The following is a 21,450-nucleotide window of genomic DNA, read 5'->3' on the forward strand; positions in this document are numbered from 1 at the left end:
AAAATCATATTTACACCCACGTGGGCCATCCGGAGGAACTTTTAGTTCCACTATGCAGACCTCTGCCACTCAAGTTAATAGAGTAATTGATAGAGATATTAGGTTTTCACCCTATATGTGGACAAGCACTAGAGGGGAATGAGACATATACTTGTCAGTTGGTTTCACAGATACTTGCTGACAGCAGAGAAATGGTGAGACTCGGGAATCTTGGGTTCCATTCCAAACTCCGGAGGGAAGTCTATCTAGTGGGCACAGACTTTTCTGCAGCATCCCCTCCAACCTGCCCATGGTCCAGTCCTGTCTCTCCCCCCTGGCTTCTCATCCCAGACCCATTCTCCTCACCTAATTATTCCCAGTCTCCTCTCCTCAGGATTCTTATCTTATTCTCCTTGCCCAGACAATCCCAGTCACCTCCTCCTGGAGCCTTGTTCCACCCGCAACTTTCTGTAACCACTCCTCTTCCCCACATGTTCCCCATCCACTACTTCTTCCCCAGTATGTTTGCACAGCCAGTTCTAGTTCTTTTCTTGTTCCTTATTAGATTGTTCTCCTTTCCCCCGGCCACACAGATTCCCAGTCCCTGTCTTTGCCTAGCCAGTCACAGTCTCCCCGATGGTTCCTTGTTCAACCTCTCTCTCCATCATCCTCTGACTCCCCATCTTCCATCCAATTTCCATCCCTGGCTCCCAGTCCCAGTCTCCTTGACCAGCTGGTCTCAGAGTCCCTTGTCCACCAACCCCCTTCCCAGCCTCTAGTTCCAGTTTGTCCTTCCTCCTCAAGTTACTTGTCCCAATCTATCCTCTCCCACCATGTCTAGCCCTTGTCCCTCCTTCATTTGAGATATGACAAGTCCCTCCTCTTTGTAGAATGGACCCAGCAAGGTGACAATTGTGAGCACAGCAAAGACAGGTCCCTGTTCTCAGTTACAGTGCCCAGACCTGGTGTCAAGGTTCCTTCCCCACTCTGAACTCTAGGGTACAGATGTGGGGACCTGCATGAAAAACCCCCAAGCTTATTTTTACCAGCTTAGGTTAAAACTTCCCCAAGGTACAAACTATTTTACCATTTGCCCCTGGACTTTTTTGCTGCCACCACCAAGCGTCTAACAAATATATAACAGTGAAAGAGCCCGCTTGAAAACATCTTTCCCCCCAAAATCCTCCCAAATCCTACACCCCCTTTCCTGGGGAAGGCTTGATAAAAATCCTCACCAATTTGCATAGGTGAACACAGACCCAAACCCTTGGATCTTAAGAACAATGAAAAAAGCAATCAGGTTCTTAAAAGAAGAATTTTAATTGAAGAAAAAGTAAAAAAATCACCTCTGTAAAATCAGGATGGTAAATACCTTACAGGGTAATCAGATTCAAAACATATAGAGAATCCCTCTATGCAAAACCTTAAGTTACAAAAAGTTACAAAAACAGGAATATACATTCCATTCAGCACAACTTATTTTATCAGCCATTTAAACAAAACAGAATCTAACGCATATCTAACTAGATTGCTTATTAGCCTGCATTCCTGCTCTGGTCCTGGCAAAAGCAACACACAGACAGAGAGAGCCTTTATTTCTCCCCCCATCTCCAGTTTGAAAGTATCTTGTCTCCTCACTGGTCCTTTTGGTCAGGTGCCAGCGAGGTTATCCTAGCTTCTTAACCCTTTACAGGTAAAAGGGTTTTTCCTCTGACCAGGAGGGATTTAAAGGTGTTTACCCTTCCCTTTATATTTATGACACCTGGCATGGCCTACAGCAGCCCAGAGTGGCAACTGCACGAAAAGTCCTGCTCAGCCCTGGTCTGGAACAAGTTCAGTGCATTGGTAGTGCGTGAGATTTTTTGAGGGAGAGGCTACACCCAGGAGCACCTGAAGCTCCCTAGAAGTGGGGAGGCCACCGGTGCCTGGGGTGTGGCCCTGCCCCCACTCTGCCCCTACCCCCAGGCCCTGCCTGCATTCCGCCCCTTCCCCCAAGGCTCCCCCCACTCTGCCTCTCTCACTGAGGCCCTGCCCTCTTTCCACCTCTTCCTGCTCCCGCTTTGTCTCTTCCCCAAAAGCCTCACCCTTGTTCCATCTCTTCTCATCCCCACTCTGCCTCTTCCTCCTAGGCTCTGTCCCCCGCTTGCTCCTCTCTGCCTCCTCTCTCCCCATTGCTCACCGTTAAGGCAGAAAAAATGTGGAAGGGCATAGCCATCCCACTTTTAAAAGTGATGTGGCCATGGCCCTCTTGCTCCCCTTGTTACAGTGCCCCTGTGTCTCCCCTGACACAAAGGTCACCCCCTGCCAAATATCATCCTCTTGTTCCAGAGCATGACTGCAGTAGAACTTCTCACAGAAAAGGCTGCCAGAATTTTTTAACATGTCCAAAACAATATATTTTTCACTAGCCTCATTCTGTGAAATGGCACAACCATTTTAGCTGCAGCTTTCCCAAAATATTCAGCCTGAGGCAGACATGCAGCATGGAAAATTTCAGACTGAATAGTTAGTTTGGCCCAGATATAAGAAACTGAGAACAAGGTCTTATAATGAGAAGTGATGGGTGACTTAATAGATGTTGTTACCAACTATGCCTATAATACTGTATGGTCCATTGTGGTGTATTTTGTGGACTTAGAGGGAGAGATGGGATAGAATCTTTGTTTCCAACAGAGGATCCAGAGCCCATGAAAATCACTTCTAACTCTTAGCTCTGTGCTTTAAATTGGGATTGTGTCTCTGTTAAGGAAACAACAGAGGTAGAACTCAGTGAGATGAAGGATGTAAATCACTTATCTGATCCAGCTGGGCTTATGGGGAAAAGATAGTGCCCTTTTTATGTGAGACCCCTGTAGAAATAGGAACTGGATATTTTATATATTATCTTAAAAACCTGTAAAAAAAATTTCCACAGGCAGGATTTCTTATCTGACTACAAGCTGGGGCAACCAGGTCAACTATTAACAAAGGTCAATGCTGCTAACTAGAAGAATCGCTCAACAGTCTTTCTGTTTGCTAACAAGACAGAAATGTTTGGAGAAGGATTGAGACGCACTGTAGTTTGATTCCAGCTCTGAAGAATCCACACTACATATAGTGACACACGCTACAGATTAGAAAGCATTATAGACGGATAAATCATCAGAGGTGAAAGGATAGTTATGTATTAGAGGTAGTTGGGGTATGTATTTGTTCTCCTAAAAAAACGTTGATGAAAGCAACAAAATGTTCATTTTCATTAAAGTTTTTCTTCAAGTTTTCATTGAAAACCCAACCCCCGGTATGGCCCGAATACTGAAATGTTTGGGCGTGGGATGGTCAAGAAAAAAAATATTCAGGTTTTGTCTGAGATTTTTTCAGTTTTTGGTTTCTGAAAAGTATGTGTGTGGGGGAAATTCTCAACAGACCCCCTTGTCTTCTCCCTCCTCAAAAAAATTATTTGTAAACAGACATGCTAAATATGAGTCAACACTGTTGCAAAAAAAAAAAAGACCATCATTCTGGGATGTATAAGCAAGACATGTGAAGTAATTCTTCTACTGCATACTGATAAGGCCTCAACTAGAGTATTGTGTCCAGTTCTGGGCAGCACATTTCAGGAAAGATGCGGACAACTCAGAGAAAGTCCAAAGAAGAGAAACAAAAATGATTAAAGGTTTAGAAAACGTGACCTATGATGAAAGATTGGGGAAAAAAATGGATTTGTTTAGTTTGGAGAAGAGAAGACTGTGGGGAGAACATGACACTAATCTTCAAGTACATAAAAGGCTGTTACAAAGAGGAGGGTGAAAACCTCTAAGGATAGGGCAAGAAGCAATGGGCTTAAATTGCAGCAATGGCAATTTAGGCTGGATAATAGGAAAATCTTCCTAACTTCAAGGTGGTTAAGCACTGGAATAAATTGCCTTTGGAGGTTGTGGAATATCCGTCTTTGGAGGTTTTTAAGAACAGGTTAGACAAACACATGTCAGGAATGGTCTAGTTATTATGTATCTGCTTTGAGTGCAGTTATCTGCTTTGAGTGCAGAAGATTGGGCAAGATGATCTATTGAGGTCCCTTCCAGTTCTACACTTCTGTGATTTTATGATTGTAATAGCAATAGAAAGCATTTGTGAAAGTCTGTGCAGGAAGAACACAGTGATAGATTTACTACCTAATAGCTCTTGTTTAAAAGTAATTTAAGAATATTTTAAATACTATTTAAATGTTTCTTTTTTTGTACTATATGTACAGATATATATACACTAAACAATTGAGTGGTACTCTGTCTTTAAATGAGACTGAGAGCTCAAGGTGAGGGTTTTGAGTATCATAGCCCCGGGTTTGATTCTGTGTAATGTTCACTGAAAGGTCCTGGAAAAGATAGAACTTTGGTCTGTGCCTCAATAAAGAGTTAAATGGAGGTTTCAAAAAGGAAATATAATAGGAGCTGTACATAACTTGCCCCCATCGTGCCTTACCTAGTCCTACTCGGGTCTCTCTCTTTTGACTCAAAGAGTATAAGCTTCCGTTAAAACAGATTGTAATTTTAGCTGCTTAGTGCTGGAGTATCGCAAACCCTTAAGGTACCTATAGCGTGCCAGGTATACCACAACTCGGAGGCAAGTACTGATGGTGTTTCAGCTGCTAGGCCTGGTGTGCCCGCTTGTAGGTGCTAGCCCTGGCTTGACCCAGTAATCACTCAGACACATGGCTAAGTGAAAATGATATCTTGCTAGGACTGGCAGGAAAAGGAAAGGTTGCAAATACGGTACATGGAGAGGCCTAAACAGTTACAGTTCGAAATGAGCAATAGGGGGTTTTTGTTTGGGTCACTGGGGTCAATCCAATGGAGAGTAGAGCTCTCAGTGCCTTGCGTGGCCTCTCTATTAAAAGGCTCTAGGAGAAGTAAATAGGAGCTTTCAGGTCTCCAGGCCAGGTTCAGTTAGTGGTGTATCTCTCATTGGGGCCTCTTTACCCTGGCTCCCTGCCCAGTCACTGCTGCTCCCCGATGAGTCCCACAGACCTGCACCCACCTGTGATGCCTGGAATGCAGTTACTCAGGTTTCTTCTCTTCAACTTCTGACTAGCCATGCCACTGCCTCCCAAAATTGCCCAGTAACTTCCTGGTTCAGCGTCCTTCCTCCTACCTGGTCAGGAAGAAGAGGATGCGCAGTGGGAAGAGGTTGATGGGAAATTGTAGTTCATGATAATATTTATAGGAGTACTTGTGGCACCTTAGAGACTAAAAATTTATTTGAGCATAAGCTTTTGTGGGCTACAGCCCACTTCATCAGATGCATAGAATGGAACATATAGTAAGAAGATATATATACATAAGGAGAACATGAAAAGGTGGAAGACAGACCAGTCCTCTCTTACAGACAGCTCCCCAACCTGAAGGAAATACTCACCAGCGATCACACACCACACAACAAAAACACTAACCCAGGAACCTATCCTTGCAACAAAGCCCGATGCCAACTCTGTCCACATATCTATTCAAGGGACACCATCATAGGACCTAATCACATCAGCCACGCCATCAGGGGCTCATTCACCTGCACATCTACCAATGTGATATATGCCATCATGTGCCAGCAATGCCCCTCTGCCACATACATTGGCCAAACCAGACAGTTTCTACGCAAAAGAATAAATGGACACAAATCTGACATCAGGAATCATAACATTCAAAAAACAGTAGGAGAACACTTCAACCTCTCTGGTCACTCAGTAAAAGATTTAAGGGTGGCAATTTTGCAACAGAAAAGCTTCAAAAACAGACTCCAATGAGAAACTGCTGAACTGGAATTAATTTGCAAACTAGATACCATTAACTTGGGCTTGAATAGAGACTGGGAGTGGTTGGGTCATTACACAAATTGAATATATTTCCCCATGTTAAGTATCCTCACACCTTCTTGTCAACTGTCTGAAATAGGCCATCTTGATTATCACTACAGAAGTTTTTTTTTCTCCTGCTGATAATAGCTCATCTTAATTAATTAGCCTCTTAGAGTTGGTGTGGCAACTTCCAACTTTTCATGTTCTCTGTATGTATATATATCTTCTTACTATATGTTCCATTCTATGCAGCTGATGAAGTGGGCTGTAGCCTATGAAAGCTTATGCTCAAATAAATTTGTTCGTCTCTAAGGTGCCACAAGTACTCCTGTTCTTTTTGCAGACACAGACTAACACGGCTGCTACTCTGAAACCTGGTAATATTTATCTTCTTGTCTGGATTTGTAAGCAGTTAAAGATAGGTTTGGGACTCCGTTGTGAATATTCCTTGTTGGACTTTAACTCGACTGACTAACTCATGTGAAGACTTCAAACTGTCTTGTCTTCAACAGGATTGTAATTCATATTAATGAACTCAAGTTACGATATTTATGTATTTATTTATTTTGCTGTGGACACAAGGTCTTTGTACCTTCTTCTAGAAGCAGTGTCTCAGTCTGCTTCCTAACAAAACACTATCCCGCATATTTGTGTTAGAGAAGGAGGGGCCAACACCTGACACACACAATAAAGTATGTACTTAAGAAAAAGGTCAAATTTTCTACCTTGATAGTATGAGTCAACTTAAAAGGCATAATAATTGCTCTTTCTTCACCTTTTGTTCTTACTATAATAAGTGGGGATATGATGGCGCTGAATTAGAGTAACCATTGTGAAGACAAACACTGGTCTTTATCCTTAATATTTCTTTCTTGTTCACCACCACTAGGAAGAAGATGAGGATCCTCGTACTTCTACTATTTTATCACTGTGCCACAAAGAATGCCAAAAGTTACCAAACTTCAAATCCCAACTTTATTTTAATCATGGTTGATGACCTTGGCATTGGAGATCTGGGATGTTATGGAAACAAAACTTTAAGGTTTGATAAAACAGTTGGAGGAGGGGGAGAGTGTACCATATCTGTGTATAGAGAATAGTGCATGCTTACAGATTTTAAACTTTTAAATACAGTTAGAGCTTCAGCACGGTTTCTTTTGTACAGAAAGATCAATCCAGTTTCTACAGTATGGACTGCTTATATTTGGCTTTCTTTGTGTCTTTACTGTTATAGGAAGAAATTTAAGTAAATATACATAGTCCTCCAAAAAGCTGCATCACAAACAGAAAAAATCAATAAAAGATTGTGGTCCAAGCAAGAAAAATTAATGATAATTTTCTTTTAACATAATTTCAGAAGTATACATATTTTGAAGTAGTCTCAAAATTTTAACTTTGTGGAGAGTTTGTCATTACGCATTTGATTTACTGCAGTTCATCTTTAACTATGGCATGCTAATTAAATCCATTAAAGCAAATGTTAATATAGCTGACTAATTCAGAAATGTCTTCTCAACATGATTGTTGTTACCGGTTAGGTAAGATGTTGTGGTACTGGTGCCAAAAGCAAATAGGCGAAGCCTCCACATTTACATGAGTGTTTTCATGTGTGCGAATCAAAACTGTGATTGAGTAGAGTAAAATATAATTTAAAGGCCCTTTCCTGTTAAATGAGTGATTATATATATATATGTAAACACTGTACATTTATATTGAAATACAGTATTACAAAATTGGAGCTTTTTAATAATATGAAAAATAACAGAAATATGTTAAATTCCTACAACTCATAATTATAGCTATATGTTTTTAATTATATACAAGACACTATGTAACATATACATATAATTTGGGTACACCATATTGTCAATGTTTTAATAAGGTTTGTGAAACGTGAACAGAATACTACTCCAAGATCAAATGTCTGGTTGTGCATTTAGTGTATTGTAAAAGTTGCAATAGACCAGAGGTGGGCAAACTACGGCCCACGGGCCACATCTGGCCTGTGGGACCGTCTTCCCGGCTGCTGAGCTCCCAGCCCGCTGTCCCTCCTCCCTCACGCCAGCACACCTCAAAGGCTTTCCAATAAGCCTATCCTGCCGCTCTGAGTGGCATGGTAAGGGGGAGGGAGGGTTGGCTAAGGGGCAGGAGGTCCCGGGAGGTAGTCAGGGGGCGGTTGGATAGGGTGGAGGTTCAGGAGGCGGGGCGGACAGGAGACAGGGAGCGGGGGGGGTTGGATAGGGGGTGGGGTCCTGGGGGGACAGTTAGGGACGCGGGTTCTGGGGGGGGTGGTCAGGGGACAAGGAGTGGGCGGGTGTTGGATGTCTTGGGGGGCCTATCGGGGCGGGGTGTGGTTGGGACAGTCAGGGGACAGGGAGCAGGGTGGGTTGGATAGGAGGTGGGGTCCGGGGGGGGGGGATGGATAGGGGCGGGGGTCCCGGGAGGAGGCAGTCAGGGGACAAGGAGTGGGGGGTTGGATGGGTCAGGAGTTCTGAGGGGGGCAATCAGGGGATGGGAAGTGAGAGGGAGCGGATAGGGGGTGGGGGCAGGCTGTTTCCGGAGGCACAGCCTTCGCTACCCGGCCCTCCATACCGTTTCGCAACCCTGATGTGGCCCTCCGGCCAAAAATTTTGCCCACCCCTGCACTAGACCCATATGTTGACCTTGGTCATCATTTTCAAAAATGCCTAAGTGACTTGGGAGCCTAAATTTCTTTGAAAGTTAGTGCAAATCAGATTCTTAAGACACTGAGGCACTTTTGAAAATTTTATCCCATGAACTTTAATTTGACCATTTCCAGATAATCAATATGAAATTATTATATATGTTTATATTTTTTTCCCTAGAACCCCCAATATTGACAAGCTAGCTAAAGGAGGAGTGAAATTTACCCAACACATAGCAGCATCTCCACTGTGTACCCCAAGCAGAGCAGCTTTTCTGACAGGCCGATACCCTGTCAGATCAGGTAAAATTCATTAATATTTCATTACCATTTATGTGGAATGGTTTTGCCTCTGACAGGAACTATTTTGCATTTTTTTGTCTTTTGCCCTGGTACTGGCTGCATGTGTCTTTATAATCACTGGATCAGATACTCAGTCAAGTGCCCAGCCAGGCTGTGTGCTTGGGAAAAGAGAGTGAAAAATCTTCACCACCAAGCATATCCATGCCAAGTCCTCCTCTCCTCCTTCATTTTAAGAATCATGCAAGTGCATACAACTTTAACTTTCGCAGTTCTTGCTTGGCTAAGACTGTGGGTGCTTCACCATGACACCTTAACATTCCCGAATGTGTTTTTTAGCAAGGATTGTTATATTAATCAGATTGCTTGTTCATTAGTGATAACACATTTCCCGTTCTTGCTTCTGAGAATGAAAGCAAAGCATGTCTCAGGGTCCTGCTTAATACTTGTATTTTTCATTCCAATCAAGTAACAAGCTGCAACTGCAGCAGTCAGTGTAACCTGCTGGATTGATTCATAGTTTATTTTGTAAAGGAAGCTAATATGTATTTGTTACCAATAGCACCTGCTATATTTAAAATTGCAAACAGCTTTCCACTGTGACCCTTGTTTTCATGTATTTCTGACTTTCTGAAAAATTCATTGTTTTTAGCTGAAAGTTTCACTGATTGCCCTGCCCTAAGTCATCTTTAATATCTTCATGTATCAATGAAAGAGTAAACATTCTTTTCTGTCTAATTTATAAAAGCTGTTCAATGGGGACTAATTGCAAATACTAGTGGAGACAGAGAACTAGTACCAAAGGACCCTGAGATATCAGAAGCATGTTCAGAAAATAACAAAGTGAGTTTCAACTTGCAATAATTCAGGCTAAAACATCTGAAGGACAGTAATCCAAAACCCAGATATTTAATGGGAGGGAGAAACCTGAAGAAAAGTAATAGCATAATAACAACAACAACTAATAATAATTAATATTAATTAATTAATAATCCCCAGCTGGTGTAAAATAGTGTGGCCCCAATAACCTTAATGGAGCTACATTGATTTATACCCTAACTGAGGACCTGACCTGAGATATCTAAATATGTCTTCAAATAAAATAAATAAAGTATTTTTGTAGAGAACACAACTACCTATCTTTTGAGCATGTTGATTGTGGGTGAGAAACTGAGGGCTAAGTTGAAAGTAAGGTTGAGATCTCTTTGAAGATTTGGTCCAATAGGTCTTTTCCATTTCTTGCTGCTACAATTACATATATATGGTGGGATCCATGAAGCAACAATGAGCATGTTTATGTGCCTAGAATATCACAGGAACAAGACTGTGATCCACCAAGCTGAGCTAGGTGCCTAGGATCCCTATATAATGAATGGGGAGCTCCTAAGAATGTGGTCCACAGAAGCCAGCACACTAGGTGGGGACCCACCTAAACTAGCCAATGGGAGATGCTGACCAGATGGGTGTGTTCTCAGAGATAGGTGCCTAGGTTCAGGCTGCAGAAAGACACCTTGCTCTGCTTAGCAGTCCCCAAGTGGGAACCCGCCCCCTGGAGTCAGATGGTTTAGGCATCTAAGTAGGATGACCAGATAGCAACTGTGAAAAAACAGGACGGGATGGGGAGTAATAGGCATCTATATCAGAAAAAGTCCCCAAAAATGGGACTGTCCCTTTAAAAACAGGACCTCTCGTCACCCTACATCTAAGGCATTAGTGAGGGAATGAGTTAGGTGCCTGCTTTTTTCCCACACAAAACACGGATTGCGGGGGAGATGGAGGCAGGGAAGTGGTGGCAGAAAAGTGCTCTAACCACGGAGCCAGTGCTTAATTCATGCCACGGCTTGCCAGGGCTCAGCCCTGGCACCTCTGGGCTTGCTATGTCAGTTATAAATGTAAAAAAAATTGCCTGAGCCCTGGCACCTCTTTCAATTACAAATTAATTACTGCACTGAGCTATGGGATACTCTGATGTAGGGGGAATTGAACCTGGGTCTCCTGTATCCCACGTGAGTGTGCTAACCACTGGGCTGAAAGTTATAAGGTGGGCAGCAACTCTTGCTCTTCCTCAAGGACTTTGAATGGGACCCAATCCAGTATATGCATTCTGAGCACACCTACTGGATTGTGCCAAGCACAAAATTTGTGCAGTTGAATGCCTGTCTTTCCCCAGTTTGTGAATCGCTCTGGGGCTTAGGCAGGAGATAGTCATCTGGACACCTAAAGTGAGGCAGCAGTGCACATGCCCAGAGGCAGAAAAGTAAATGCTTGGGGAACTCCTACGCTGCAAAACATAGGTGATGAGCAAGTTTGGGCATCTACAGAGTTCGGCAAGAGTTTTGTGGATCGCAGTGGAGCCAAAACTGGGACTTAGTACTTTTGTGTATCCCACCCTTAGTGCCTTGCTCTGAGGATTTCAAAAATACACTTCAGAAATGTCAATTAACCAAGCCTAACAACATAACCGAGAGGTAGATGGTATTAATAGTTTTACAGGTGAGTAAAATGAGGCAAAGAGATGTTGAGTGAGTTGCCCAAATTCATACAGAGTCAGATCTGGAAATAGAACCTCGGAGTGTTGACTGTTGGTCCCCTGGTCTAACCACTACCCTGTGGTCCCTGACTCTTAAGGAAAGAAGAAATATTAAATCGTGCAATCCCAAATTCTGCTCTCAGAAGTACAGATATGTCATAGTAATGACCACAGACATTTTCTGTCTGTTTGGCAGGGCCCACAGTAATTTGAGATTTTTCTCCATCTCTACTTCTCAGCTTTGCATAAAAGTGGAAAAATGACATGATTCAGCGGAAACAGACAATTCCCTGCCATTTGGTGCTATAGCTGCTGGTGGGAAAATGTCATTCTAGTGACACCACTTTTTAAAAAAAGTCTCTCTTTTTTTTTTTTTATTTAGGAATGGCTGCATTGTCAAACATTGGTGTCTTCTTGTTTTCTGCCTCTTCTGGTGGACTTCCCCCTGAAGAAATAACTTTTGTGAAGCTTTTGAAGCAGAAAGGTTATTCTACAGCTCTTATAGGTACGACTGTTGATATATGTACAGCAACAACTATGTTATATAATAGCATATGTTTTATTATTCATTTAAATAAAAAGTGCACTTTCTACAGTGCAAGAAGTATTATATCAGTCACACAAAGTTGTTTTCTTCCACAATGCAATGAGTTTACTCCTGTAATACTTTTAGCTCACGAGAACTACAACACATTCAGAGAAAATTTGTGCATATGTGAAGCACTAATAATTTAGATATGTCTTCTTATTGATCTGTATTGACATAATGCATAAGGTCTCAAACATGGGTCAGGGCCCCGTTGTGCAATGCAGTGTACAGACACAGAACAAAAGAAGGCCCCAAAGAACTTACAATCTAAGTTTAAAATGTGACAAGCAGTTGCAATAAACAGACAGTAACACAAAGTAACAGTAGTCACTGCACACCAGCTACTTAACCAATGCTATTATGGCGATTACATAACCAGTACTAATATGTTTGGACAAATAGAGACCGTTTAGGGTTCTAGTAATATTTTATTGTATTTAAGTGTATTGCATTTAAATACTGTCACGTGCTTTCCTAATTTGGGCAGTGAGACACTTCATATTGCTTGTGTTGGGAGGTTTCTGTGAGCTGATCACAAATGAAGTTCTATTGTGATTTAAGTATTTGTTATCTACAGGCCAGTCATTAACAGCATCATTTTCAAAGGTGTCTACTAATCTGGATACCTCCCTTTTTAGGTTCCCAAGTAGACATCTAGGGCCTGATTTTTAGAGGTTACTTGACATCATTTTGAGTTGTGGGTTCTTAGTACCTCTAAAAATCAGGCTTAAATGTATTCCAGCTTTTAAAGGAATAAAATAATAAATCCTTGTCAAACTCTTCAAAACAAGGTGGTATGTTCTGACAAATTCAGAACAGGAAAATGTCAGCAGTGTTGTTTAATACAAGCTACACTGCAAATAATAAGCTACACTGCAAATAATATACATTAATATAATTCACAGAGTCACCATAAAAGTTTAACACAGTTTGATTCCCTGCAGTCTGTATACAATTTAAGGCTGCAAACAATTCATTTTTCTGTTTGTAATAAGCAGCCACATTTACTGTAGCTTATTTTCTGGAGGCTGACTTACATAATGCTTACTCTTCTTCACTACTTTCACTGTAACATGACAGCCTTCCATGTAGATCACCAGAAGATCAACATGATGTTATAATGAGGGATTTCCTCCAAGTGTCTAAATGATAAGTTCCGAAACCATAAGATGCAATATTACCATACATTTAAAGCATAATGAAGCCTTCAGAAAATCAAGAAGAGTCTTCAAACTAAGGAAAGAGCATATGTAAATGAAAAAGGGAAATACTGTAGATTTAAATTGCAGAAGACAGATTTCACTGCCCAACATGCCCTTCTCTGCCTGCTGATATTCTCATCATGTCATCTTGGCAGGTCAGGGAGACTTTGCTTGGGTCAGTCTAACTCAGTGGTTCCCAAACATTTATTGTCACAACCTCCACAAGTGACAGATTAATATCTCCATGTTTCCTTGCACCAAGAAGTTGTACTGCCACTGTGTTTTAGTCCATTGTGTCTCATTCCTTTTCTCTCTGCTTTTCCTACTCTCTTGTATTTTTCTTTTCCATCTCTTTTTTTTTTCTTTTATCTTTGATGCACACATTTTCTTGCTTTTTTTAATCTATAAATATATTTTATATGTACAGTTTTATACCTCCTTGCTACCCCCCTCCCCCATCACCTCCAGAAGGCAACATATACACTTAAGTGGCAAATATCCTTTGGTCACTCCATAGATCGGAGTTGTATGTGGTCCCATTGAATGCAGCTCAGCTGTGGAATGATCAAAGAATCTTGAGCTGGCAAGCTGGCATCTGAGCCTATAACCCAGAGGTGGGCAAACTATGGCCCATGGGCCATATCTGTGCAGAGGCACAGCCTTCCCTACCTGGCTCTCCATACCGTTTCACAACCCAGATGTGGCCCTCAGGCCAAAATGTTTGCCCACCGCTGCTCTACTAGCTAGAAGTGAAATGCAGAGCTTCACAATTTCAATCTTAGGCCCATATGCCACTGTGACAATATCGAGAAATTCAATACATTGGGCCATAGTGTGGTTTTTGTAACTTGTCCTGTTAAAGTACATGTATTGGTCCACAGCAGTAGTGACCAAAGACATTCTGTCTATAGAGAACTGTGTGCCTTTGAGGGTTGAGGGGACTATCCTGATAGCAAGGGAAATCACTTGTGACATATTGAGTGTGGGAGCCATAAATGCCTCCAGTTCACTGGGGCAAGCACTGTGAGCAATGCCTGTAATTGTCAGGCCCTATGGGTCTCAAACCCAGGTGCCTGGAGTTATCACACTCTGGTCCTCTACTTGGCGGCTCACAGACTGCAGCTGAGACCATCACAGACTGCAGCTGAGACCAGGGTCCATGAAGCCCAAGTGGGGCATAAGCTCTGACCTACACTCTGATTGGGAGCGGTGCAAGGCTCCTGACTGGGCTGCAGCCTTTATTTAAGCCAGAGGAAGAAACAGGAAGTTGTCTGTACAACTGAGCTTTACCCTGCCTAGGACTGCTGGTCTGGTGTTTATCTGTTCCCGCCTTCTGATTCTTACCTCTTGGTAACTGACTCTTTATCTCTGCCTTCCAGTTTGTCTCTCATTTTTGATCTCCTGGTGTTCGAGCCTGGCCTGATTCCTGATAGTTGGCTCCTGGCCCTTTAACTCATGCCAGACACTAATCACGAGGCCAGACTTCCCACACCCCGACCCTGATGGTAATTTCTCCTATGAGTTGCAGCACATGCTCCTCCTAGCGCTGGCCTAAGACTACCAGTTGGTGTGCAAAGAAAACTAAACCCTAGTCTTGTGCTTACCTCACCCTGTTTCGGATGTTTGATGGTGCTATGCTCTTTGGAGGGTATATAATAGAGCTGGTTGGAACATTTTTGGCAAAATTTTGTGCTGGAATCCTGCCTAGGACAATGATTTGCAATCCACCCTAGATCTTTTCTCAGGCACCTATCATAGTCTAGGACTTTCCCTCAACAGTGTGAAGACTAAGGTGCTCCATCAGCCTGCCCCAGCACAAATTGCCCACCTTTTCCCACAAATTGTCATCAGTGGTGAACCCCTGGAAAATGCTGAGCATTTCCCTTACCTTGATAGCCACCTCTTTCAGACAGCCAATCTTGATGTGGAGATTGAACATAGGATCCGTTGTGCCAGTGCATTCTTCAGAAAGTTGCTCCATTGTGTCTTTATTGACAGAGATCTGCTAATGGAAACTAAGATCCTAGCCTACAATGCAGTAGTCATCTCCACTCTTTTTTATGGGTGTGAGACATGGGTGACAGACTGAAGCTATCTTAAGCATCTGGAGTGGTACCAAGCATGCTAGCTTAGGTAGATTCTCCATATCAGATAGGAAGACCATCACACCACTGCCAGTGTTTTCTCTGCAGGTAACATCACCAGTGTTGAGGCGAAGATTATGTAACATCAAATTCGCTGGGCTGGTCATTGTGTATGGATGGCTGACGCTCATCTTCTGAAGCAAGTCCTCTTTTCTCAACTTAGTCATGGTAAGAAGACCCCTGGGGAACAGAGGAAATGCTACACGGACTCCCTGAAAGTATATCTTAAGAAGGTATGCATTGATTTCATGAACTGGGAAGAGCTGGCTGGCAATAGACTGCAATGGCATTGCATCATACATCAAGCCTTAGCCTGTTTTGAAGAGAATCACCTTGCTCAAGAGTCTGAGGATGAAGGAAAGTGTACAGCATCCCGGCTAACAATTGTGCTCTCTCCAAGCAACCACCTGTCACATGTGGAAAAACCTGTAGAGCAGGGATTGGACTCCTCAGCCATCTTAAGTCTGATCAATGACTTTTCCTTCTGGCAGACATCATCTTCATATTGAGGGACAGCCAACGATGCTTGTATGGAGAGAATGCTGGAATCCTGTCTAGAACAATTTTTTTTAAAGATCACAACTTACACTGCTGTGAATTTACAGATCATTTTATGATATTTGACTTAAACTGCCATGTACTGGATCAATGGAATACACTACTTAAAATTGTGTTGTTCTTGTTCCTGACAACTATTAGATGCAAATCATTAAAGTTACAGGAATAAAAGCATACATTAAATCAAAGCATACATTACAGGGTTAAAGCATACATTAGCCCTGTCTAATGATTGGTTAAGATTCTGTTCAGCTATATCAATGTAAGTCTGCAGGCGATGCTGTTGTTTATGACCCATTATTGTATTACATAACACCTCGTGGCCCCAACCAAGAATGGAGGTAAATTGTGCTAGACACTGTATAGACACAAAGCAAGGAATAGTACTTGTCCTGAAGAGTTATCTTTATAAATAAAGGTTCTAATTTGGCATGAATGGAATTTACACATAAAGCAGAGCATTGTATCTTAGAACAGAATCTGGTCCACTCTATTCCTATCTTGACCAGCGCTCAGGCTTATGGGAAAAAATCATTCTGTATCACTTAAATGCAAAGAAAATGAACTTAAGGGATGTGTATGTATGAATTTTGTTATTTGTTTATTTATTTACTTTTTAAAAAAAGATCAGGAGAAGGAATCTTTCATGCAAATATAGTGAGTGACTGGCATTTTAAAGACCCGTATGATCCCTTGTATAAATAAATACTTAGTATATTTTAAATATCTACCTGTCTGGAACAGCTCCAGTTACTGTGTTTTAGAAATAAATTCAATGGAAATTATTTACCTGATAGATCACAATGATTAACAGTTGCAACAAATCCACAAAGAGACTTTTTGGAAAACTGGTAGAGACTATTTCACCAGGAGCTAATATAAATAAGTATTTGTTTAAGGGGCCTTAGCTACGCATGAACAGAGTGTACATTTTCAAAGCTAACTAACTGTTATTGGTCTGTTGCTCTGCAGTAGTCTCTCAAGCCCACCTAATGGTCACCTAAGGAGCTTCAGACATGATGCAAAGTCTTTGAGGATGAAGGTATAAACAAGGGGTGGGAGAGCGATAAGCATCCACATAATAAATGAGGGAGAAATGCCAGTCCTAAGGTGGCAGTTTCCCTTATGCAGAGGGGCATATACTACAAATGGGGCTATTAAACTGCATAAATGTTGTATGTGCTTGTTTCCTTATAGGAAAGTGGCATCTTGGGATGAACTGTAACAGCAGGGATGACTTCTGTCATCACCCCCTCAATCATGGATTTGATTACTTCTATGGGCTCACCGTGACCAGTCTTAGGGACTGCAAACCAGGGGAAGGCAGCGTGTTTGTGGCAGGGATTCGAGCATATCTTGCCACTCCACTTCAGCTCATCGGCATCACCCTAATCTCTTTGGAGGTGCTGCATTATATTGACCTCCTCAGAATACCCCGTGGAGCACTGCGCTACTTTTTTTTAATATCCACAGTTTTATTTGGACTTTTGCTCATTTTCTTTTATACTTTTCCATATCTAAACTGCTTTTTGATGAGGAACCACCAGATTATCCAGCAGCCACTGTCCTATAAGAACCTTACTCAAAGATTGACGGAAGAAGCTGTACAGTTTATAGGAAGGTAGGTTGGTTTAGTCATGTTATGACTTCATGCCAGCATTTTACTGCCATAGTACGGCTTAAATATATATATATATATATATATATATATATATAGACTGTTGAAAGAAGGAAACAGGGTCATTATGGAAATACTATCATTTTTCTCTAGATTTAACAGGTCACCAGGAATCTTATCTTTAATGAAAGTGAACCATTTAACAATTGGATACATATGACAGGCTAAGAAATGTAGGTGCACATCTGGGAGACTCATCTCACTGTCCTCCATAATCTCTTCAGTATTTTGTGTTAGAGGCATAATTGTTTTTCCCAGGCAAAATACAAAGACCCAGATTTTAAAAGGTATTTATGTGTTGCTCTTTTCAGCATTGTAATACCTTAACTGATTAAGGAACCTAAATCTCATTTTTAGACGTGACTGACTTTCAGTGAGCTTTTGGCTCCAAAGTGCCAACGGCCCAGATCCTCAAAGGTATTTAGGTGCCTAACTCTCACTGATATCAGTTATATTGTTTATATTTTCATGTTTAAAAATAACAAGATACCTTCATAGGTAACATTCCACTAAGCAGTAAATATAAGGTTGGGTCCTGTATTCTTCTTTATAAGTTCAGTGTGACTTAATAAATATAGGACATTGTTGCTGAAACTCAACATCTTTTGAAATGTGATTCAAAGTGTTCTCAGTATTCGAAAATGCAATGTTAGATAAGTTAGCACAGTTCTAGATATGTGATCTCTGAGCATGCTGGCCTGGAAAAGTGTTGGTTGTATGTGGCATTTTGGGTACATCCATTAAATTAGACTTCTGTGGTCTAAACTTTTAAAAGAAAATAATGATTTGGGGTGCCTTAATTTTGGGGAGACACCATTCATAAATGTAAATGAAGTTGTATTGCATTATATTTCATACTAGTGTTTAGAACTGCCAGAGAAGAGAAATCCAGATCATAAGTTGGTCTAACTTGGCATAGCTTTGTTGATTTCATTGGAGCTAAACTGATAAATTAAGGATCTGGTCTGATATTCTCAATATAAATCCCAGACAAAAAGATGTTAAGTTGGAATTAATAGCACATTATTTAGAGTATTTAGGGTAAATTATGTTCTGGCCTTAAACCCTATAACTCTAGGTGCAATTAGATAGTGTTAGAACCAGTGTATGAAAACAAATACTAATTTTGTTGCTGATGCCAATTATATAGAGGCAGGTCAGTTCACTTCATATTATATTAATTCTAATTATCATTTTCCCCAAGAGCAGGTTTATATACATACGGTATAAACCTATCAAAATATACATGAGGCATTATGTTATATTTGGAAGTATAATAGTAATGGATTCTAATTATTTCATGTTAAGTTCAATGCAGTGTTGTAGCCATGTTGATCCCAGGATAATAGAGAGGTAAGGTGGGTGAGGTAATATCTTTTATTGAACCAATTTCTGTTGGCGAGAGAGACAAGCTTTTGAGCCACACAGAGCTCTTCTTCAGGTCTGGGAAATGTATCCACAGTGTCACAGCTAAATGCAAAGTGGAACAGAAACCCATGCAAGGAATCATTAAACAATTAAAACCCATACTCATTGGGGACCACATCCCGAAAGAAATCTTTTATGACCCCCCAATTCTGGCCTTCACATCACCCCTCAACCTCTCCAACCTCACCATCAGAAGCAAGCGCCCCTCAGACCAGGGCACACCAACTCAGTGACACCAGATCCTGCCAGAATAACAGATGCAAAACCTGTAGACATAGCCCCACTATTTCTAGATCAACACCCCCCGACAATACACCTTTCAAGATCCATGGGTCCTACACATGCCTATCACAACATGTGGTGTACCTCATATGGTGCACTAAATGCCCCAATAGCAACTATGTGGGTGAAACCAGATAATCTCTATGCTCTAGAATGAACTCACACAGGAAAATGATAAAAGCCCAAAACAAAAAAATATCTCTCCTGTGGGTAAACACTTTTCACAAAGTGATCACTCTATATCTGACCTCTCAGTCCTCATCTCAGTGGAAACCTGCACAACTCTCAAAAGTCAGGTCTGGGAGCTTAAATTCATAACTTTGCTACATACTAAAAATCATGCACTGAGTAGACACTGAATTTATGGCTTATTACAACAGGATATCACCCATTAACACCCCCTCCGCTCCCCCCCCCCCCAAAATCCCCCCTGTGACTGGAGAGGTGTTAATTGGCTACTTCACCTTGAATGGTCCCTTGAAATACGTTTAACTACTTATGCTAAACCAGTGGTTCTCAAAGCCGGTCCGCTGCTTGTTCAGGGAAAGCCCCTGGCAGGCCGGGCCGGTTTGTTTACTTGCCACATCTGCAGGTTCGGCCGATCGCAGCTCCCACTGGCCGCGGTTCACCGTTCCAGGCCAATGGGGCTGCGGGAAGCAGCACGGGCCGAGGGATGTGCTGGCCGTCCTTCTTGCAGCCCCCATTGGCCTGGAGCGGCGAACTGCGGCCAGTGGGAGCCGTGATTGGCCGAATCTGCGGACGCGGCAGGTAAACAAACCGGCCCGGCCTTCCAGGGGCTTTCCCTGAACAAGCAGCGGACAGGCTTTGAGAACCACTGTGCTAAACAATCTGCTCCACCTTTGTATTTAGCTGTGACGCTTTGAGTACATTTTCCAGATCTTAAGAACTCTGTGTAAGCTCAAAAGCTTATCTTTCTCACCAACAGAAGTTGATTCAATAAACAATATTACCTCAGCCACCTTGTCTCTGCAATGCTAAGTTCAGTGCAGTTATCACTTATGCCTAAGGATACGATTCTGTCACAGAGGTCACTGATTCTGTGATTTTCCAGGACCTCCATGACTTCTTCTGGGGCAGAGCTGGAGCACCAGCCCCAGGGCTGAAGCAGCAGTTGGGGTTGGGTCAGTCCAATGGGGCTGGAGCAGCAGCTGTCAGTCACTGCTGCAGGAGCAGCAGCAGAGCTGGAGCAGTGGCCAGCAGTCAGTGCTGGGGCCGCTGGAGCAGTGGTCCGTGGGGCTGCCAGAGCAGTGGTCCCCGGGTTGCCAGAGAAGCAGTTCCAGGGGCTGGTGGTCAGGAGCGGTGGTCTCCGGCCTGCCGGAACAAATGCTGGAGTTCATCCCCAAGGCTGCTGGAGCAGCTGGGCAGTGGACTAACTGTCGGAGAAGCGGTCCCCGGTGCCGTCGGAGCAGCAGCCAGTGATCAGCCCCAGGGCAGCTGGAGCAGTGGTCTCTGGGGCTGGCAGAACAGCAGCCAGCAGCTGTCAACTGGGTTGCCAGGGCAGCAGCCAGAATTCAGTCCTGGGCCCGCTGGAGCAGCTGGGCAGTGTGCTGACCACTAGAGCAGTAGTCCCTGGACGTTTGGAGCAGCGACCCCCCCTGGAGCTGGAGTGCCCCTGGAGCTGAAGTTGGGTCAGCACCCCTGGAGCTGGAGCAGCAGGGGCCTGGAGCAGATTGAGTTTCAAAGCCCGTCTGCTGAGATCACAGGCTTCTATGAATTTTTGTTTATTGCCCCTGACCTGTTCCAGACCTTTAGTAAGAAAGAATCTCAACCTTCCTTATGCCTCATCAGCACGTCGTTTAGTAAATGCTCTGGTGCAATCCAAAATTTCAAAATGTCCGAGGCATATTTTAAACTTCTTTGGAATTGGCAGAGTAAAAGCACCTCCATGTTTTTTCAGTATACCTCTCTCTACTAAACTCACATGGCTGACTACCATCATGGAAAAAACAAGTGAAATCAGACTTTTGGAAAAATTATATTTGCATAGTTAAAATTGGCTCATAACTGAGAGTTATGGTAATAATGCTACTTAAGCATTTTTCATGCAGATACAGATGAAACCTCTGCTCTAACGTCATGGATTGTATAACCATAATTCTCTGAAGTCTGTGGTGACAGCTAATAAACATATCATTAAAAGAAATTACCTTTTATCCTATTCTATTCCAGTCACAATTTGCGTAGTCAAAGCCCTGAAACACATTTATAGCATACACCAGTTTAGCTCTCATCCTATTTAGTACAGCT

General features: G+C 42.4%; 1 protein-coding gene across 7 annotated transcripts in view; it reads left to right on the forward strand.

The window, feature by feature from the left end:
• The window catches only part of STS (steroid sulfatase), a 178,872-nt gene that overhangs the window by 34,599 nt on the left and 122,823 nt on the right, over positions 1-21,450 (forward strand). For all 7 annotated transcript variants that reach the window (XR_012160073.1, XM_073354348.1, XM_073354328.1 and 4 more), the window contains 4 exons: positions 6,696-6,848; positions 8,653-8,774; positions 11,684-11,806; positions 16,992-17,415. Coding sequence is in view for 6 of the 7 variants with exons in the window: in XM_073354348.1 (XP_073210449.1) it covers positions 6,696-6,848; positions 8,653-8,774; positions 11,684-11,806; positions 16,992-17,415 (822 nt within the window). In the remaining variant the exon portion in view is untranslated. The remainder of the gene's footprint in view (positions 1-6,695; positions 6,849-8,652; positions 8,775-11,683; positions 11,807-16,991; positions 17,416-21,450) is intronic.

Source organism: Lepidochelys kempii, chromosome 1 (genome assembly GCF_965140265.1).
Source record: "Lepidochelys kempii isolate rLepKem1 chromosome 1, rLepKem1.hap2, whole genome shotgun sequence".
Lineage (NCBI taxonomy): Eukaryota > Metazoa > Chordata > Testudines > Cheloniidae > Lepidochelys > Lepidochelys kempii.